Below are 21,359 nucleotides of genomic sequence, written 5' to 3' on the forward strand. Positions count from 1 at the left end.
ATTGAAAGTAGAAAGAATGAGTACTTGTTGACAAAATTAGAATATGTAAATAAAATGCTGGGTGTGATTTCCTTCTCCTGAATGCTCATCTTTGATTTAGGCCCATGGGAATGGGATGTCTTTTCTTTGGAGATTCAGTTTGGTTTTCACAGCCAGAGAAATCAGGCCTCAGACTCTACCACTGGGCACACAGAGGAAAGACAGCACCAGGCCTAGACCTGAGCAGTGGGCTTTGGAACCTCCTGAACCCGTGAAAGTAATGCAGCTTGTCCACAAGTTTTCCTGGGAGGACCTCAGAGTTCATCGTGGTTTTAAGGAATTCTCTTCTTCCTCGTGGACGGGACCACGAGGCCTTCTCTGCCACTCTTTTCTAGACCGTTGCAAAACTGACCCTCAGCAGAGCTCAGTGGTGAGCTGAAGTAGAGATGAGTGTGTGTGTGTGTGTGTATGTGTGTGTGACCCAGGGCCTCGTGCATGCCAGGCAAGCGCTCCACAACTGCACTACATCCCCGCCCCTGAATGGAGAATTTTGAACCTGACACCCCCAGGTAAGAAAACATGATTTGTGGGAGACCGCAGAGAGAACAAAAGGACAAAGCAGGGCAGTGGGCGGGGTACAGCAAAAAGCCAAGGTGCGCCTCCCCGCGGGCTCGGTGGGTCCCAGGCTCACCCTGCGAGGGTCGCTCGGGCACCCTGGCGCCGGCGGTGTGCAGCCGTCTGCGTCCCGGCGGGCCCCGAGGCGGAGCGCGGCCTGGAGCCGAAGGAAGCAGCGGGGCTGGCGCCGGGAGCCTGGGCCTCTCGGGGCGCCGCTGCCCCGGGACGCGCGGCTGCGTGGGGGGCCGCCCTGCCGCCTGGCGCTGCCGCCCCGCGGGCTCCGACTTCCGCGCAGCGGCGGCCGCCCGGGCCCGCAGGTCCCCGCCCGCGGCCGTCAGTCTCAGGCGCATCAAGGTCGTCCTCAGCCTGCAGCAAAACAGGACACGCGGCTTCTCCTTCTCTGACAGCGCCTCAGTAATTTGGTGACAAATAGTCACGGGTTGATCTAGGATCTGAATGTGTCTATTGTTGCCTATTACTTACACTTTAAAAATTAATTTTCTGTCCCCAGTCACACAGTAACTTTGAACCGAGGGCACGTCATCATGTACCCATTTGTCCGTTCTGTTATAATGATCACACACTGTAAAAGCTATATATTTGCATAAAAGTTTTTTTTTTTTTTTTTTTTTCTTTGTGAGACAGGGTTTCACTGTTTTTCAGGCTGGCCTTGAACTCACTATGTAGCCCAGGCTGCCCTGGAACTCTCTGCCATCCTCCTGCCTCAGTCTATCAACTGCTGGGATTACAAGTGTGTACCACGGGGCTGGGGATTTAGCTCAGCGGCATAAGCGCCTGCCTTGCAAGCAGGCAGTCGTGAGTTCAATCCCTGGTACCGATAAAAAGGAAAAAGACAAAACAAACAAACAAAAAAAACAAGTGTGTACCACTATACCAGGTACTGGGATTACAAGTGGGTGTTACCATGCTAGATAAGAAATATTATTCTTTAAAATTATATAGTTCGCCAGGTATAGTGGCACATGCCTGTAATACCAGCACTTAGGAGGCTGAGGCAGGAGGATGAGAGTTTGAGGGCAGCCTGGGCTACACAGCGAATTCAAGGCCAGCCTGGATTGCAGAGCAAGAACCTGTCTAAAAAAAGAAAAATCACAAAAAAATTAAAAATTTTGCATATGTGTATGTATCTGTATGGAACTATAACCATTATAAAAGACAAACTGCCCGTTTCTTCTTCTTCTTCTTCTTCTTCTTCTTCTTCTTCTTCTTCTTCTTCTTCTTCTTCTTCTTCTTCTTCTTCTTTTGTCTTTTTTGAGACAGGGTCTCGCTATGCAGTTCAGGCTGGCCTTGAGCTCACTTTGTAGCCCAGGCTGGTCTCGAAATTGCAGGATCCTCCCACCTCAGCCTCCGAAGTGCTGGGAATACAGGCGTGAGCCACCATGCCCAGCTTGCCTATTTCTTCTTAAAAGTGATAATTATAAGGAAAATTTTAATACTTCTTTCGCCCTCTTATCTACACCCTTGCATATGTCCTGTGTATACACCCTTCATAAAGGGTGGCTCCTTTACAGCTTCTGGTAATATCTACTGAGCTCTGCCTATTGTGGACCATCCACCGTTATCACTTGACCTAATATGTTGCTTTTCACCATTGTCAGAACATTCTCTGTTCTCATTTGCTATGGAAGGGGTTGCTTACTTCACCTGCCAAAATCCCTGTGCGGAAGCCCTTTACCTCCACTGTGACAGGATTGGGAGACTCGGCCTGTGGAAGGTGAGTGGGCTAAGCGAGGTCACTAGCAAGGACTCTGAGCAGATATAACCATGGTCTTACAACAAGAGAAAGACTCTGCATCATGCCCAACCCTTGCTTCCTCTCCATGAGGGTACTGAGCTAAGAAGAGGCAGGCTGTGATCCAGGAAGATGGTCCTCACCAGCATGCAGCTGCAGTCCGGCTGGAGCCCATTCTCAACTCTACAACCAGAAGATACATTTCTGCTGTTTAAAAGCCCCTGTCTGTGGTATTGGTTATGATGGCCTGAGTCAACCAAGATACACTGTATGCTTGTTCTGACATTTATGGATGTGGTCATTTAAACTTTCTGTGCTCAGTTTTCTTACTAATAAATAAAGATACAGTAATTAAGTTAATATAGATAAAGTGCTTAGAGAAGGGATGTCACACTGTAGCCTCTGTAGGTGTTAGTCATTACTATTATAAAACATTTTATCCAGATAAATCAGGGCATGAAATATAGCTCAAAGCTGCACAGATAGAATCTAGTTTAATATTCACAATCTCAAGTACTTTTGTTGTTGGTTTGATTTTATTTGCTTTTTCAGGTGTTCTTTAGTTATTCATCCAGAAGCATGATTCTTGGCTAAGGCTTGGGTCTGCATATTAAAGGCTTAGTGTTCAGCGTGACATGATTGGAAGTGATGGGAAGTCCTCAGGTCACTGAAGATGTGCCTTTAGAGGACACTGTGCAACCCACTTTCTTCCTGTCTGCTTCCTTGCAATACTGCTTCAAAAATTAAACATTCGTGCTAGGTGTGGTGTTGCACACCTGTAATTCCCAGCATTTGGGAGGCTGAGGCGGGAGGATTGTGGTAAATTTGAGGCCAGCCTGGGCTACCTAAAGAGACCCTGTTGCAAAAATAAATAAATAAGTAAATAAATAAATAAATAAATAAGCAAATATTCTTGACACTGAATCAGTTTTGGGCATTGCTATCTAAATAGTATGTATTCCTTTTTGTTTAGTGTGGTGTATGCCTGATGTAGATACAGCTTTCAATTTTTGTTTTCAGTACAAGAGGCTTTATACTAAGCTACATCTACAGGCCTTTTTATTTTTATTTTGAGACAGAGTCTCACTAAGTTTCTAAATTGCTCAGGTTGGGCTCGAACTTGCAATTCTCCTACCTCAGCCTCCCCGACTGGGGGTTAGAGGTGTGTGTGCACTACCATACCTATTAGGTTTCAAAAATTAGGAGAACATTGAATACCTTTTAATCTCCTCCTGTTGCTTCCAAAACAGATCTTTCACCAACATGTGCTCTTCACGTAGTCGAAAGAGATTGTCCTCCAGTTCCTCTCGGTCCATCCTGCTCAGGACTGGTTGGGCTTTTATATTCTTACCTAAAGACACAGGAAAGGATGATTGGAAAATATTTTTACTTGCAGTATTTTTGGTTTTTGTTTTTATGAGACAATATTTAGTTCAGGCTGGCTTGAAATGTTGATAATCTGGGCCAGGGATATAGCTCAACAGCACAAGCATAAGGTCCTGACTTTGACTCCTGGTACCAAAAAAAAAAAAAAAAAAGAAAGAAAGAAGGAAAGAAAGAAAAAAAATGTTGGCGATCCTCCTTCCTCAGCCTCCTGAGCCCCAGGATTATAGGCATGCTCCACTATATCTGGTTACATGCATCTCATTACATCCTGTCCTGAGAGCATGAATCCAGGTTGAGATCAGAGATGTATGCAGTGATGGCTAGCAGACCTCTGGCGACCTCCTACCCATGTCCTTTTGTTATGAGGCATGACTCAGCTTTCCCTTGTGAATCCAAGTCTCCTAAGAAAGTATTGTGAGCTAGACTCTTTCCTACTTCGACTTTCTTTTCTTCCCATTTTATATAATTTGGATCTGGACAATGATTGTGCCAATGACTGTCTTCAAGACCCTAGGAGCAAAGCCAGAAACATGATTTTTCATCATCAGGAGCTGTCTCACTGGTAGTCTGGAGGAAATGTCCCCAAGCTGCTTGCTGGGAGGAGCTGCGGCTTGGTCCTAGCTGAGGAAACTGGGGTGCACCTCTGTGTTCTGAGTGTTCCCCAGGCCCGCTCAGTTAGCAGTTGTTTGAAAGCCCAGGGCACCAAGGAGCCTAGCCCTCGAGAAAAAAGGGCTACAACATCTGCACCATAACCAGCGTGGCCACCACTGCCATCTCTGTCACTACTCTGACATCTGGAAACTACAACAAGTGTTGGGGGTAAAAATGGCTTGCAGTATACACACTGCACATAATTCAAGTGAAATTTTGATTATCTTTCACATACGTCTACACCTGTGAAATTATCATCACAATTAAGAACATATCCTTACACCCACATCTCCTTGTGCTCTTTTGTGATCCATTCTTTTTCTCTCCACACCAAATTCAATCCCCAGTTTTGTTTCCAGACATACCAACTGATACATTTCAGATCATTATGGATTACTTTTCACTTTCATAGACTTTTTAACAGAATTCTGTATATACTATATGACCACAAAATATACTTTATGACCACAAAAATTTAATTTTTTTTGTCTTTTTCGTTTTTATCAGTACCAGGGATCAAACTCACGACTGCCTGCTTGCAAGGCAGGCACTTATGCCGCTGAGCTAAATCCCCAGCTTCCGTGACTTTAATTTTTTAAAAAATTATTACAGCCAGGCATAGTGGCAACATGCTTGTAATCCCAGCAGTTGGGAGGCTGAGGCAGGAGGTTCCTCCAAGTTCGAGGCCAGCCTGAACTACACAACAAGACCTTGTCTCAAGAAAAATAAAAACAAAATTATTATAGTAAAAGACACATTTCCTTAGTCCCTGTCAGGCTACTCTCCTGGCTTCGGACGCTCTTTTCGGATCACTTTTGCTGCTTACTGCTGAGATTCTGCTGGGGTTGCAGTTTTGGAAGTTCTCTGTCACCAGTGTTGTCTCAGGTTGGGCTGTGGTGGCTGCCTTGATGTCGTGAATCAGTCCGAATCACTTACCTTTCATGATCATTTTGACCTTGACAGAGAGCTAGAAGCTGCCTGCAGCCATGGAAGGACACTCACAAAAGAGGACTTTGAGAGCTGCTTCAGAAAATGGCAAGGACACTGGGATGAATGTGCTCAAACCTGGAGGAGTATTTTGAGGGTAGTTGTGCTTTTCACCGTAATAAAAATTTAAAATGTGTAAACATGCACTGTATTTTTTAAATCACACCCCCTATATCAAGTTATCCATTATGTAACAGTGTCCTTTTCTGTTGTGACCCTCCATCTGCCTCTCTCCTGGGGATTGAACCCATGATGCTCTATCCCTGAGCTACAACCCTTTTTCTCTTTGCCTGTCTTTTCTTTTTTTTTAGGCAAGATCTCACTGTGTAGTTCAGGCCATCTTTGAACTCATGGTGATTCTCCTGCCTCAGCCTCCTAAGTGCTAGGGTTACAGGCATGTGCTATCTCACCAAGTACCTTTTTATTTTTATTTTGAGACAGGTCATCCAGGTTAGCCTAGAGGGGGTGGAGATTTAGCTCAGTGGCATAAGCGCCTGCCTTGCAAGCAGGCTGTCGTGAGTTCGATCCCTGGTACCAATAAACAGGTTAGCCTAGAACTTTCTTTTTCTTTCCTTTTTTTTTGGGGGGGGGCTCTAGAACTTTCAATCCTTCTCCTTCAAACCCCCAGGATGCTAGGATTATAGGTGGTCCTTACCATGCTCAAGTTGGTGTGATCTCTTTTTACTCAATTTAATTATCTTACCACTGTGTTCTTTTTTTAAAAAATTGTTTTTTGTTTTGCTCTGTCTTCTTTTGCCATAGTGGAGACTGACCCAGAGCTTTGCACTGAGCTACATTACATTCCCAGTCTTTTTGTTTGTCTGTTTTGTTTTTTGGTCTTTTTTGAGACAAGGTCTCACTATGCAGTTCAGGCTGACCTCGAACTTGCAGTGATTCACCTGCCTCAGGATTACAGTATGTACCACCATGCCCAACTCTTTTTAATTTATAACAGGGTCTTGGTCAATTATTAAATTGTCTAAACTAGACTCCAGCATGCCATCCTTCTGACTCAGCCTCAGAGCACTGGGATCACCCGTGATATTTCATGTATTGATAGTTCCTATTAATTTCTGAATCATCTTCCTTGGTATAACTATACCATAAGTTATCCATTCATTGTTGCTGGACATCGGGTTGTCTCCAGTTTGGGGCTAACACAAACAGAGCTGGTATAAACATCTGTACAAGTTCTGTGCATAGATGTATGTTTTCATGTCTTTTGGGTAAAGTAGTTGAATCATGAGCAAGTATATATTCAACTTTTTAAGCACCACTAACTTGTTTTATAAAGTGAGTTTACCATTTTCTACTCCTACTAGCAGTGTAGGATGGTTCCAGTTCCTCCAATCCTTGTCAACTGACAAGGTTTCACTGAAGTGCCAAGGCTGGCCTTAAACTTGCAATCCTCCTGCCTCAGCCTCCCAGAATGCTAGAATTGTTTTGTTTTTGAGACAGGTTCTCACTATATAGCTCAGGACCTCAAACTCCAAATGTTACCACTCAACCTCCTTAGTAGCTGGCATCACAAGCATACACCCACTGTGCCAGGTCCTAGTTTTTATTCTTTTGAATAAAATGCTGTGAATATTCTGATAAATGTCTCCCAGTACTTGTATGCAAGAATTTTAGTAAACTTTATATGCAGAAGTAGAGTTGTGTCTTGAACTGTAATTATATAACACCTAGCTTTTTTCCAAGCAGTGCATAAAGTGTCCTATGCTTTTAAAAAATTATGAAGTGAAAACAGAATCATCAGCAGCTATGATTAGGATAGAAGGGTGGGAGAGTAGGAACAAAGTTACAAAACTATCTGGAGGCCTGTGTGCAGCAGCTCTAGTGAGGCTAAGGCCTTTTCTCTTAAACTGCCACCTAGTTTGTTCTTGCTTTTTTTTTTTTTTTGGTAGCATCTAAGGTCATAATAGTTGGCCTCACCTCCTAAATTTGCATGACAGAACTTTTATTATAAGAATTTAGAGGGGTTGGGGATTTAGCTCTGATCATAAACGCCTACCTGGCAAGCACAAGGTTGTAAGTTCAATCCCTGGCATTAAAAAAAAAAAAGAAGAAGAATTTAGAGCTGGCTGTAGTGGTGCATACCTGTAATCCCAGCACTTGGGGAGGCTGAGGCAGGAGGATTGAAAGTTTGAGCCTAGCCTGGGCAATTTAGTGAACTGGTGAGACCCTGTCTCAAAATGTAAAATGATATAAGAAGGCTGGGAACTAAGCTTAGTGCACAGCCCGGGGTTCAGTCCTAGCACACTCCCTGCAAAAGAGAGTTTATGAATAAAATGTTTAAAAGATTGAAGAAAAAAGCTCCAAGCAAGGCAGTCACTATGAAGCCAGCAAGGCGTTCCACACTGGCAGGTTCTTTAATTCTCAAAGGCCTCCAGGGACTCGATTTATTTTTCTTTTTTCATCTTTTATTTTATCAGTACATGTTTGCAGTGATTACAGTTATTGTAGGGAGTTGGCCAAGGACAGAACACATGTCGCTTCTTTTTTACTTCCCATCATCCCCCACCCCATCTCCTGGTCCCCACCCCTTTGCAAAATGGATTTACCTTTCCACTGAGATACTGAGTCCGTGTCTCTAACTGGCAGGTCATCTGATGTATGGTCCAGCAGTTGTGACATTGTCCTAATTCTTATATTGTAAGGGCTCCTAGAGAACACAAAATAAAGGAAAAGTTAAATCAATTAGATGTAACTTCAGGACAGCTTCTGCAGGCTGTGTTTAAATTGTAGGAGTTTCTTAGCACTTTTGAATGGTACATGATGTTTTATATATTCGTGGACAACTCTTAAGGGTAAGACTACAATAGCTGAGCATGGAGCAAGACTGTAATTCCAGTACTTAGGAGGCTGATGTAGCACGATCGTCAAGTTTTTTTTTGTTTGTTTTTTGGGTTTTGTTTTGTTTTATTTGTACCAGGGATTGAACTCACAACCTTGTGCCTGCCAGGCAAGCGCTTGTGCTGCTGAGCTAAATCCCCAGGCCCATCGTCAAGAGTGTGAGGTGAACCTGGGCAATATAATGAGTTAGGGCTCAGTCTGAAATACATAGTGACACCCTGTTTCAATAAACAAAACAAACCATGCATGGTGGTACACACCTTTAATCTCAACACTTGGAAGTCTGAGGCAGGAGGATTCTTGTAAGTTGGAGACCAGCCTGGGTTGCAAAATGAGCTCAAGGCCAGCCTGAACTGCATAGTGAGATTCTGTCTCAAAAAGCCAAAAAAAAAAAAAAAAAAAAAAGACTATGCATTGAGTATTAATGATATTATTTATTCAAAGTAAAAATCAGTGGGCGTAGTGCTCACACCTGTAATCCCATTACTCTAGGAGCTGAGGCAGGAGGGTTAAAAGCTCAAGTCCAGACTGATCAATTTAGTGACTTAATGAGTGCCTTCCTCAAATAAAAAATAAAGGTGGGAATATAGCTCAGGGTGAGGGCTCTGGATTCAATCCTCAGTTCTGCAAAAGATGCAATTAAAAAATAAAGTCTGGGGGGTTGGGGATTTAGCTCAGAGGCATAAGCACCTGCCTTGCAAGCAGGCAGTCGTGAGTTCGATCCCTGATACCGATAAAAACGAAAAAGACAAAAATAAATAAATAAAATAAATAAAGTCTGAGGGTCGAGGATTTATCTCAGTGGTATAAGTGCCTCGGTGGCAAGTGCAAAGTCATGAGTTCAATCTCCGGTACTATAAATAAAATAAAATAAAATCTGTCCAAATGATTAATAGATATAATTCTAGATCAATTAAGTGTTGGGCAGGGATGTAGCTCAGAGGTAGAATATTTGCTTGTATATGAGAGGTCATGGGCTCAATCTCCAGTATAATAAAGAGATAGAGAGACAGAGACAGAGAGACAGAGGGACAGAGAATAACTTTGGTCCAATTATAAAATTGATGCACACAAATTTGGTTCAGTTTTTAAGTGCTCAGCCTGGAAGCCAATGGCCATTTCTCTGAGAAATGAGCCTCTAATTATTACAGAAAGTTAGGCAGGAGATAGCAGGCCGCTAGAAGGGCACCAGGCCCTAGATAATTAGGAAGACCAGGCTTGGCCATATGAGCAGGAGCCTGAGATGCAGAGTTAGTAAGTCCAGTGTGTAACAAGTCAGGTGATAAGCAAGGTGGCAGAGGGCCACTATAACAGCTCCTGCTCCTACCTATGTGGAAAATTTTTTTTCAATGTGGAAAATTTTTTTCCCTTCTCAAATTTGTTCTTTTCAGCTTCCTTTTTTTTTTTTGCCTTTTTCGTTTTTTTTTTTTATCGGTACCAGGGATCGAACTCGCAACTGCCTGCTTGCAAGGCAGGCACTTATGCCGCTGAGCTAAATCCCCAGCACAAATTTGTTCTTTTAATGAACTACTTGAATAGGACAGCAGCCCAGAACTATCTGTGGATGCTTGCAGTGCTGTGAGTGTCATCTCCTTACAGACCCATATCTAATTTAAGTAAGCTTGTTTTAGTCCCATAGGCTGAACTTAGACTCAGACTGGTTTGAGCCTTGGTCGTTTTTTGGTGTAAAAAGTCCTCTACAGTGAGTCCCCTTGGCAACCCACTTTCGGGTCTCCTGTCGACTATTGGGAGCTATTTCTTTCTCTTCAATAAAGGTTTCTCCTGTCTACCTCCTTTGTTTTCAACTTCAGTCTTCACCTTCATGAGATGTGGACCCAGCTTCCACCCGTATGTGATCCCCTTGCTCCTGAGTGTATAAGGACTGACTCCCAAGAGACCGGTTCATACTCTGTGATTCAGGTCTCATAGCCACTGTGATAAGAACAGGGACAGACAACTGACTCAAACAGAGCCAATCAGATTCTGGCTAGAAATGGGACTGGGAGAGTTAAATTAGCCTCTGCAAATGGCTAGATGTATATGTAAATGTGGGAGCTCTGGAATAATCATATTCTACTCTGTGCTTGATAATCTGGAAATTCTATCTTTTTTTTTCCGGTAATACTGGGGATTACACCTAGGACCTTTGCATTCCCAGCTATTTATGTTTTTTTTATTTTGAGACAGGGCCTTGCTAAACTGCTAAACTGCCCAGGGTAGGCTGGAATTTCTGATCCTCCTGCCTCAGCCAGTCAGAGTGCTGGGACCTCAGTTGTGCTCTAACTGTGTCGGCCAGGAAATCCTGTCGGTAAAAATGCCTCCTGCTTTGGTCAACATTGTGTTCCATGGATGGTAGCATACAGTCACTTGCTCCATAAATACTGCATACAAATTGTCTGTTGTTTTCACATTTATTTGTCCAGTCTTGACCTTCAGTTCTGTGCAACTTCCTGTCTTTAAACAGCTCCATTTGATGGTTGCTAGATATCTCCAACTCTCATGCACAGAGAAATTTTGATTTCTCTCTCCAACTTAACCTTTTCCTACTCTTTGTTTTTTGGTACCAGGGATCGATCTCACGACCATGTGCTTGCAAGGCAGGCACTTCCTACTCTTTCCTTTTACCTGTAAATGACATAAGTATTCTAGCAGTCCTGGTGCTTTGATTTCTCCCTCCCTCCTATCCCTTGTCTTTTCAGTCCTTTTGAAACATTAATCAGGGGATGGGGATTTAGCTCAATGGCATAAGTGCCTACCTAGCAAGTATGCGGTGCTGAGTTCGATCCCTGGTACCGATAAAAACAAAAAAGACAAAAAAAAAAAAAATTCCCAGTGCTCACAGCTGGTAGCATATGCCTATAATCCTGGCACTCGGGAGACTGAGGCGGGAGGATCACCTGAATTCAAGGGCAGCCTGGGCCACATAGTGAGTTCAAGGCCAACCTAAACTGCATAGTGAGACCCTGTCTCAAAATCACCAAAACAAGTAAAAAACAAAACTAATCTAAACTAAAAATAAAAATAACGCCGGGCGTGGTGGCTCATGCCTGTAATCCCAGCACTCGGGAGACAGGCAGGAGGATCCTTGCAAGTTGGAGACCAGCCTGGACTACAAAGTGAGCTCAAGGCCAGCCTGAACTGCATAGCGAGAACCTGTCTCAAAAAGACAAAAATAAATAAAAATAAAAATAACATTAAAAAAATTCATTGATTAATTGGACCTATGTAACAAAATGTAGAAGTAGGGCATTAATTATTTCAAAGTTAAAATGAATTGGAAATTCAAGTCTTCTGACTGAATGAATGACCTCTATCAGGGATGGTAAGTAGTCAAGTCTCAGAAGGGAAACTGCAATTGGGCTCCTGTAAGTTGAAGGCTTGGAAGAAAGAGGGGACAATTTGTGAATCCATCCTCGAAAAAAAATGGTTTTATGGCTGGAGATTTAGCTCAGCGGCATAAGCACCTGCGTTGCAAGCAGGTGGTCATAAATTTGATCCCGGTACAGATTTAAAAAAAAAAAAAAAATGGTTTTACGGAGCCTGAGGGCGCTCAGGAGGAGCTCATTTTGTATGAAAGGTGGAAGCAGATGAGATGAAAGAACTGAGAAAGGAGCTTGGTGTGGTGATACATGCTGGAATCTTGAGAGTCAGAGGCTGAGGGAGGAGGATCAGAAATCTGAGCCCACTCAGCAATTTAGTAAGACACTGTTTCAAAAATAAAAGTTTAAGAAAAGAAAAAAAGAAAGAAAGAGCAGCAATGTAGCTCAGTGTGAAGGTCCCAACCCTCAGTACTGAAACCCTAGGGGAAAAAAATAAAAAGAATGGAGCAAAAAGTTTTGGAGCAAAAAGAAGTGGAAGGCAAAGAGTGTTGGTTGTATGAATGCTCAGAAAAGGAATGATAGGGGGCTGGGGATTTAGCTCAGCGGCATAAGCGCTTGCCTTGCAAGTTGGCAGTCGTGAGTTCGATCCCTGGTACCGATAAAAAGGAAAAAGACAAAAAAAAATTTAAAGAAAAGGAATGATAGGAAATTCTGTAATTTTTTTTAATCCTGGAATTTTTATTGAATTTAACAATAATTTTAAAAAAAAAATCTTATTGTTTGTTGTGCCAAACACAGTAATAACTTTAGTCTGACTGTATAGAATTCGGAGTTTGTAACCAGTAGCAAAAACAGCAGGATAAACTTAAGCCCTAGCATAATTTGACAAATATTGCGATGTGCAAATTAAGCACCCTTGCTTCAAAGAGAAGAAAAACAGTCCTTGGTCTTCGGAAGCAAGTAATTAGAGGGGAAATAGGTACATTTAATAATTATAACAAGGGAAAGCCTTAAAAAGTCAAAGCAAAGTGACTTCAATCTTCAACACAGGAAAAAAAGGAGGGGCTGGAGGTTTAGCTCAGCGGCATAAGCACCTGCCTTGCAAGCAGGCAGTCGTGAGTTTGATCCCCGGTACCGATAAAAAGGAAAAAGACAAAAAAAAAAAAAAAAAAAAAAAAAAAAAGAAAGAAAAAGGAAATGAAAGGAAGACTGGAAGAAAAGAAGAAGAAAGAAAGGCAGGGAGAAAGGTAGGGAGCTGGGCATTTAGCTCAGTGGCATAAGCACCTGACTGGCAAGCACAAGGTCATGAGTTCAATCCCCAGTACCAAAAAAATAAATAAAATAAAAAAGGGAGATAAAGTTCTGTAATTAAGCGTGCTCCAAGTCAACCTGAACAAAACAAAACCAACAAAACTGTGGGGGATGAGGTGTCACTTTGTAGGCCCAACCCCCTCTAACCTGCAATTTACAATAGCCGCCCTGGTATGCGAGAAGGAGGTAGAACGGGAATGCCTGTTCTCAGTGAGCCCTCACCCTCTGGAATCCATACTGTGAGCTGGCTTTGTTTTGCAGAAGTCTTGAGGAAGTGGCTGGCCACCCTTTGTGACACTAACAGCAGACAAATTAACAACATTCTTGAGCTAATGAATTTCTTCCTGGGCTAGAGAAGTTGTGAGAACTGGTTGTGATTATTTACTTCACTTAGATAGTTTTAGAATAAACATTGTAGTCTGTCACGTTGTAGCTTGCCACAAAGAATGCCTTTTCACTACTTAATTATCTGGGCTCTGTAAATTGATCGGGTTTACTATATATGAATCCTAAAATAAAGATTGTGCGTACAGTGCAGTGCAGTGCAGTGTAACGCGGTGCAGACAGCAAAGGTGTCTCTCCTGTCTTTCTTTTCCAAGCGCTGTACCCCCCGTGTCCCGACAAGGCGTGCGTGTTTACCTTGCCCGGAGTTCAGAGTGCTCTAGACACTCACGACAAGTGGCGCCCGAATTCAGGGACTCCGAAGGTCGCTTAGGAAGGTAAGTATAATTTTATTACGGGGAAATGGGACAATCTGCTTCCTCTCCTTTCTTAAAAATTCTTAAACATTTATTATCTATATATGGCATATCGCTCAGGTCAGCTGACTTGGATATGTGTATTGATACAATTAAAGAATATAATCCTTGGTTTCCAGATGAAGGAACTTTGGATGTAGAAGTATGGAGGAAGGCAAGGGTTAGTATAGAAAGGGCTATGCAACAGGAGGAGAAGATTCCTTTACGTTTTTGGGCTATTTGGTCGGTTGTGTACTCTTTATTAAAAGCTATGGAAGATGAACATATTGTAGAAAATCTTCAACTAGAAATTAAGCCAGTTATTCAGGAATTGCCCCTCACAGAGGAGGAGCAGAATGTAGTTCAAAATGACGCTATCGCTTTAAGTAGTGAAAAGGCGTCCAAACTAAAAGTAAAATCCACTACAGCCGACTCAGCTTTAGCTGCCGCAGCAATATCAAATTATGACAATCGCCCAATTTTACAGGCTATACAGCATTTAACACAAGAGGTGAAACAACTCTCCGTTAAGCAGAACCCGCCTGTAGTTCCCTCTGCACCTCCTCCATCTAACCCTAATTGGAGTAAAGCCAAGCTAGCTTTGGCTGATTTACCAAAATTAGGGGATTCTGATGAGGAAAAGCCTGCCTTTGCTTTCCCTGTAATCAGACCTCAGCCAATAGATGGAGAGGCAGTTCCCCCTAGATGGGAAGCATTTAATATGGATGATTTAGCAAAATTAAAAAAGGCTGTAACCCTTTATGGCCCTCAGGCTCATTACACTAGAGAATTAATAACATCGGTAGCAGATCACTATGGTAATCTTGCTCCTTATGATTGGAAAGCCTTGGCCAAAATTCTTTTAAAGGAGCCAGAATATTTACAGTGGCACATGTGGTTTATGGAAGGTTGTGCGGAAAAGGCAAGACAAAATGCTGACGATCGAGATCCGAATATTAGACTCCTTTCTTATCCCATGCTCTCTGGTACAGGTTTCTTTGATACTGTTGAGCATCAGGCAGGAGCTCCAAGAGAGATTCATGCTCAATTAAAAGATATTGCTTTAAAAGCTTGGGATAAAATACGGCCTAAAGGATCAGAATATGGATCTTGGGCTAAAGTTCTGCAAGGAGCCAATGAACCGTATGTTGAGTTCGTTGCAAGACTTCAAAATGTTATAGAAAAAACAGTAGTGGGACAAGACTTACAAGAGCATCTCTTAAAAATGTTAGCTTTTGAAAATGCTAATGATGAATGCAAAAGGGCTTTAATTCCAATAAAAGATACTGGAACGATTGACAATTTTATAAAACAATGTAAAGATTTAAATTCAGAATCTAGGAAAATGCAACTGTTTGCTGAGACCATGGCAACCACGTGGACTAATTGGCAATCTAAAAAGGAACAGTCTTTAAAATGTTTTAATTGTGGTCAGATAGGACATGTAAAGAGGGCCTGTCCAAAACTTGTAGGCAATGATCAAAAAAAGAGATCTAGAGCTCCTGGCTTATGTCCAAAATGCAAGAAGGGAAATCATTGGGCTCGTGAATGCAGGAGTAAACAAGTTAATTCAGCTAAACAAAAGGGAAACGGGAAAACGGGCCCTACCCCGGGCCCCGGACAAATCAATGGGGTAACTCTACCGTATTCTCCCTACAGCCAGCCACCCAACACAGTGCCGCAGTGGACATACCAGCCTTAAAAGATGTAGAATTAAGAGGAGGACAATCTCCCGTGAGAATTCCTACAGGAATTTTTGGTCCTCTGCCTGCGGGAACTTTTGGCTTGCTCACGGGTAGATCTAGTTTAAATCAAAAAGGCATTACTGTTCACTTAGGAATTATAGATGCAGATTATACTGGAGAAATTCAGATTCTGATGTCCTCACTTACAGATTATAAATTATTAAAGGGAGAACGTATAGCTCAACTCATTTTACTGCCTTATATCCCAATAGGATCCTCTGTTGTTCAGCGAACAGGAGGGTTCGGCAGCACTAACCCTATTAATGTAATGTGGACAGCTAAATTATCTCAACAACAACCTCTTATTAATATTTTTATTGAGCATAAGAAAATTCAGGCTCTTATAGATACAGGCTCGGATATTACTATTGTTAAACCTACTGATTGGCCTTCTCATATTACTTATACTATTATTCCATGTAATATAAAAGGAGTAAGTAAAACTCCAGTAAATACAATTGGACAAGCCACAATGCATATACATATAAAAAATGAAGAGGGTCAAGTTGCTGTTATTAAACCTTATATCTTAGAGGTACCAGTTTCTATTTTAGGAAGAGATGTATTAAAACAATGGGGAGCTTATATACATTTTTAATATTTTGCATGTTTCTACAGCCTAGGGAAATAAATCCTTTAAAGCTTAATTGGAAAAATGATGACCCAATTTGGATAGATCAGTGGCCTATGACTACTCAAAAGTTACAGGCAGCGCAGGAATTGATTGATCAACAGCTTTTTCTACATCACATAGAACCATCCACATCTCCTTGGAATTCTCCAATATTTGTGATAAAAAAGAAATCAGGCAAGTGGAGACTTTTAACAGACTTACGTGCTGTAAATTCATCCTTAATTCAAATGGGAGCCCTTCAGCCCGGTATTCCTTTACCCTCAGCGCTCCCTGCTGGTTGGTTTGTATTTTAACATCCCATTACATCCAGAAGATAGAAAACGGTTTGCTTTTTCAATTCCTCAAACAAATTATCAAAGACCTTATCAAAGATATCAATGGAGGACTTTACCCCAAGGAATAAAAAATTCCCCAACTATATGTCAAATTTATGTTGATGCAGCATTAAAACCAGTGCGTGCACGATGGCCTCAGGTTTATACGGCTCATTTCATGGATGATATTTTATTCTCATATAGTGATAGAAATGTTTTAGAAGATATTTTAAAAACTTTACCTCAATATTTTTCTCCGTTTGGACTTGTAATAGCACAGGATAAAATTCAAAAGGAAGAAGTTAGTCATTATTTGGGATATATTCTTACTAGACAAAAGGTGATTCCACAAAAAATGTCTATTAGGAGAGATAAGTTATCCACTTTAAATGATTTTCAAAAATTATTAGGGGATATTAATTGGCTTCGTCCCACACTAGGTATTCCTACCCATGCATTACAGCATTTGTTTGCTACTCTACAGGGCTCTTCAGATCCATCCAGCCCTCGTTCTTTAACAACAAAAGCCGAGCAAGAATTACAGTTTGTAGAACAACGAATTAAGGATGCATTTTTAATTAGGATTGATCCTAAATTGCCTCTAACTTTATATATTATTAATACTTTTCAATATCCCTCTGCAGTTTTAGGTCAAAATGCTATGCCAGTAGAATGGGTATTCACTAAAACTAAGCAATCTAAAAATGTTATGCCTTATATTGACATGGTTGCAGCTTTAATTATGAATGGTAGAGCTCGTTCTATAACTTTGATAGGAGAAGATATAAACAATATAGTTATCCCTTTAACTAAGGAACAATGGGAATATTTGTTGTCAATTACTGAAACCTTACAAATTGCTTTAGCAGATTTCATGGGAACTTTTTCATATCATTTTCCTAAAAGTAAATTATGGGATTTTTTTAGACGTCAACAATTTGTGGTTAATACCTTATTAGCTGTACAGCCAATTCCACAAGCTTTGACTATATTTACAGATGGATCTAAAAATAAAGCTGCATATTGGACTCAAAAATCTTACTGGGTACGTCAGACAAATTTTAACTCTGTACAACAAAATGAACTTTTTGCTATATTACAAGTGTTTTTAGATTTTCATAACCAACCTATTAATATTATAGCCGATTCGGCCTATTCTGTTGGAGTAGTGACAAATATCTATTCAGCTGTGTTATATTCTAATAAGCCTGCTTTATTGTCTTTATTTCAAAATTTACAAATACATGTTCAAAAAAGAAATCATTCTTATTTTATTACTCATTTACGTTCTCATTCTCAGTTACCCGGACCATTAGTATCAGGTAACAATGCAGTGGATTCCTTAGTTATGTTCACCACACCCGTTGAAGAACATCAATTTAATCATGCAAATGCAGGACATTTGCATCTTAAATATAAGATACCTTTTACAAAAGCTAAACAGATTGTAAAAGCCTGCCCTATTTGTAGACCATTACATTTAAGAATTATTCCCGCAGGTGTCAACCCTCGAGGAACTCAACCTAATGAATTATGGCAAATGGATATTACACATGTACCTTCTTTTGGTCGGCTTTCTTATGTACATGTAGTTATTGATACCTATTCTTCATTTCTATGGGCTACTGCTCAACAGGGAGAATCCACTAAAAATGTTATTGTACATTTATTGGAGACTTTTGCAGTTATGGGAATTCCTTCTAAAATCAAAACAGATAATGGACCTGCTTATACTAGCAGAACATTTAAACAATTTTGTGATCTCCATAATATTATTCATATTACAGGGATTGAATATAACCCCCAGGGTCAAGCTATTGTTGAAAGAGCACATGGCACTCTTAAGTTGCAAATTAAAAAATTAAAAAGGAGGAGTCAGGAGGATATTCAGATACCAATACTGTTTAAATTGCAAAACAGTCCAAAAACATTACTGCATCAAGCATTGTTTATTTTAAATTTTCTCAATTTACCACAAGGTGAAATATTAACAAGAGCTGAAAAACATTTTGAACAGCAACAACAGCCTTTTGTGATTAATGAACCTATTTGGACTAAAACAGCTCCAGAGGCTGAATGGGAGAGGGGCACATTGCTCTATAGGGGGAAAGGTTTTGGTTATATCTCCACAGAAAATGGAATTCAGCAGTGGGTCCCTGGACGATGGATCAGGATCCGCGCCTCCAGACCCTGTTCGCCAGCCCCGGAGACAACTCCCCAAGGAACCGGAACCGTGCCTTCAGAAGCGAGCGCGAAACCAGCTAGAGGCTGAGGATGCTGAGCTTGTTCCTATCGCAGCCATGGCCAGATTAAAGCTAAGAAAATCCCGCCGCTCACAGCGACCAAATTTAAATCCCCTCCCTACATGGGGACAATTAAAGAAATTGACCATAGAAGGGCAACGGCTTGTCCTTCAAGCAGGAAAGCCTTTAAACCCTGAAAACTTGTTTTTAGCTTTATGTGCCTTGCTCACTGTTGCATCGGGGACTGAGGTACCTCCGCATTCGTACTGGGCATATATTCCAAACCCCCCTTTATTAGAACCTGTAAAATGGGGAACTAGTGATATTTTACTTTATACCACACCTAGAGAAATTTTGTCAGCACCGTGGGCTGATTTAACCCCCCACAATCAAGATGATGGGACACTATTCAATTTTACTTATTATGGTAATCAAAGGCCTATTTGCATTGGGGAACCGCCTTGCATCCCTCTGGGATGGCAGTATTGGATTCAACATGGAATAAAAGCAGGCAACAAAAGGACAAGGCTTCAAGCCTTGGCTGCTCAAACCTTTAATGTTACCTGGAAAAATTTAACAGCACCTGATACAAATACATTTCCTGTATGCCCTGAATTCACTTATAAAAATATTTCTTATAATCCCATAATTTGGCAACTATGTATGGGAAAATTTGCTAAAAATATTGATGGGTATATTATTTGGGGACCATTTGGAAAATTCGTTAATGGATGTGCTGAATGGAATGAGACAAGATGTAATCTCTCTGTTGTGTATAGTCTTCCAGATCCAAAGAAAATAACTGACGGAGCTCCTATATTTCATCAAAAGACGGCTCTCTTGTGGTGGGGAGATGGTGGAATCGCTAACCCTGCTGTTGCAGCCGAAGAATACCCTCATCACCTTCAAAATCATATTTGGAAGATTCCAGCCGCTATGCAACCTGTAACCTTGTACAATGTTTCCTATTCAGGGACTAGTCGATCTGTATCTACTACTTATAATTTTACTAGGTTTAAAATGTATAATATTACTGTTTGTGCACCTCTGCCTTATGTCTTTTTAGTGGGAACTTTTAATTTTACACATTTTTCTTGTACTTGTTTAAATTGTCAATTGTTTACATGCTTAAATAGCACACTAAATTTCACTAAGCCTTATACAGTTATGCTGTTACAACAAAAAACTCATATTTGGTTGCCTGTAAATTTAACTCGACCATGGTCTCAAGACCCGGTAATTTCTGTTACTACTGAATTTTTTAAACATCTGTTAAAACGTACAAAAAGATTTATTGGAATAGTGGTTGCTGTACTGTTAAGTCTGATAACTGTAGCCTCTCTAGCAGCAGTCTCAGGAGTAGCTTTACATACCTCTTTGCAAGAAAAACATGTTGTCGAATTATGGCATGAGAATTCTCATGAACTTTGGTTAACTCAGTGGCAAATAAACGCCAAACTACAACAACAAATAGACCTCCTTAAACAAACAGTTGAATGGATGGGTAGAAAAATATTGGCTCTTCAGCATCAAGTGTTTTTAAAATGTGATTGGAATTCAACTACTTTCTGTATAACCCAACGACCTTATAATCAGACAGAACTTGAATGGGAAATGATTAGAATGTATTTAAATGGAAACACCTCTGCCCAGGAGGAAATAGAATCTTTGCATAATCAAATTGACAAGGATTTTGCAAAGCAAAATGATGATGAATCCCTAGCACAATTTGCGCAATTGCTTGCTCAATCTTTGAAAGGATTAGATTCCAAAGGAATCTGGCAGAGCATAACCCACACTTTTAGTGGCATGGGACTTAGTTTAATTATAGTTCTCATTGCCATAGTTCTTGTGTATTTTTACTGCATAAGACGAAATACTATTAATAACCTGATCTTATGGAAATTGTTGTTAAAAAATAAAAAGGAAGGAAGTGTGGGGGATGAGGTGTCACTTTGTAGGCCCAACCCCCTCTAACCTGCAATTTACAATAGCCGCCCTGGTATGCGAGAAGGAGGTAGAACGGGAATGCCTGTTCTCAGTGAGCCCTCACCCTCTGGAATCCATACTGTGAGCTGGCTTTGTTTTGCAGAAGTCTTGAGGAAGTGGCTGGCCACCCTTTGTGACACTAACAGCAGACAAATTAACAACATTCTTGAGCTAATGAATTTCTTCCTGGGCTAGAGAAGTTGTGAGAACTGGTTGTGATTATTTACTTCACTTAGATAGTTTTAGAATAAACATTGTAGTCTGTCACGTTGTAGCTTGCCACAAAGAATGCCTTTTCACTACTTAATTATCTGGGCTCTGTAAATTGATCGGGTTTACTATATATGAATCCTAAAATAAAGATTGTGCGTACAGTGCAGTGCAGTGCAGTGTAACGCGGTGCAGACAGCAAAGGTGTCTCTCCTGTCTTTCTTTTCCAAGCGCTGTACCCCCCGTGTCCCGACAAGGCGTGCGTGTTTACCTTGCCCGGAGTTCAGAGTGCTCTAGACACTCACGACACAAAACAACCTAGGTCAGAAACAAGGGACCACAGCTATGTATTAGACATAAACTTACAATCCCCGCTTCCTCTTGAGAGCTCTCTCCAGTTCTTCTTTTCCTGGGTGCATTCTTGCCCTCTAATTCTCTAGGCTCAGTCCTCTGTCCTCTGGATAATCCAGTCCCTTTAGCTGGGAAGTTAACCCTTTGCAGGTCAGCCTGATAAGAGGTCCTGCTCCTCTCCTTACTGGTAGCACTCATGGACACAGCAGCTTGCACATTCACTCACATACCGAACTTCTCCAATGAAACTAAGATTGAAAATATATCTGATGCTGTGT

The 21,359-nt window shown here is 41.2% G+C and overlaps 2 protein-coding genes and 1 long non-coding RNA gene across 7 annotated transcripts in view; 2 read left to right on the forward strand and 1 right to left on the reverse strand.

Moving 5' to 3' along the window:
* The window catches only part of Rpgrip1 (RPGR interacting protein 1), a 74,360-nt gene extending 53,192 nt beyond the window's left edge, over window positions 1–21,168 (reverse strand). For all 3 annotated transcript variants that reach the window (XM_063236917.1, XM_063236916.1, XM_063236918.1), the window contains exons 1-4: window positions 21,097–21,168; window positions 7,936–8,036; window positions 3,566–3,698; window positions 671–960 (exon numbers count right to left, since the gene is read on the reverse strand). In XM_063236917.1, the coding sequence (XP_063092987.1) occupies window positions 671–960; window positions 3,566–3,698; window positions 7,936–8,036; window positions 21,097–21,149 (577 nt within the window). In that variant the 5' untranslated portion in view covers window positions 21,150–21,168. The remainder of the gene's footprint in view (window positions 1–670; window positions 961–3,565; window positions 3,699–7,935; window positions 8,037–21,096) is intronic.
* Window positions 183–20,933, forward strand: LOC134473242 (endogenous retrovirus group K member 13-1 Env polyprotein-like). 3 transcript variants are annotated; one of them, XM_063236923.1, is made up of 3 exons: window positions 183–548; window positions 13,458–13,577; window positions 18,421–20,933. In XM_063236923.1, exons 1-3 carry the CDS (start codon window positions 520–522, stop codon window positions 18,551–18,553), a joined length of 282 nt encoding a protein of 93 aa, XP_063092993.1. In that variant the 5' UTR covers window positions 183–519; the 3' UTR covers window positions 18,554–20,933. The 3 variants fall into 3 exon arrangements, with proteins under 3 accessions (XP_063092993.1, XP_063092992.1, XP_063092991.1); XM_063236922.1 differs by lacking the exon at window positions 183–548 and having other exon boundaries at window positions 13,452–13,577; XM_063236921.1 differs by lacking the exon at window positions 183–548 and having other exon boundaries at window positions 13,490–13,577; window positions 18,400–20,933.
* LOC134473244 (uncharacterized) lies at window positions 1,131–5,511 on the forward strand. The gene is made up of 2 exons (XR_010043384.1): window positions 1,131–2,329; window positions 5,348–5,511. It is a non-coding gene; the product is annotated as an uncharacterized LOC134473244 (long non-coding RNA).
* Window positions 21,169–21,359: the final 191 nt, after the last annotated feature.

This window comes from Cavia porcellus, unplaced genomic scaffold, assembly GCF_034190915.1.
Source record: "Cavia porcellus strain 051 isolate PalLab524CR breed Dunkin Hartley unplaced genomic scaffold, mCavPor4.1 scaffold_26, whole genome shotgun sequence".
Lineage (NCBI taxonomy): Eukaryota > Metazoa > Chordata > Mammalia > Rodentia > Caviidae > Cavia > Cavia porcellus.

Bases quoted from the DNA above. Each gene is read 5' to 3' on its own strand.
- LOC134473242 (XM_063236922.1), top strand. From the start codon at position 18,424: ATGGAATTCAGCAGTGGGTCCCTGGACGATGGATCAGGATCCGCGCCT.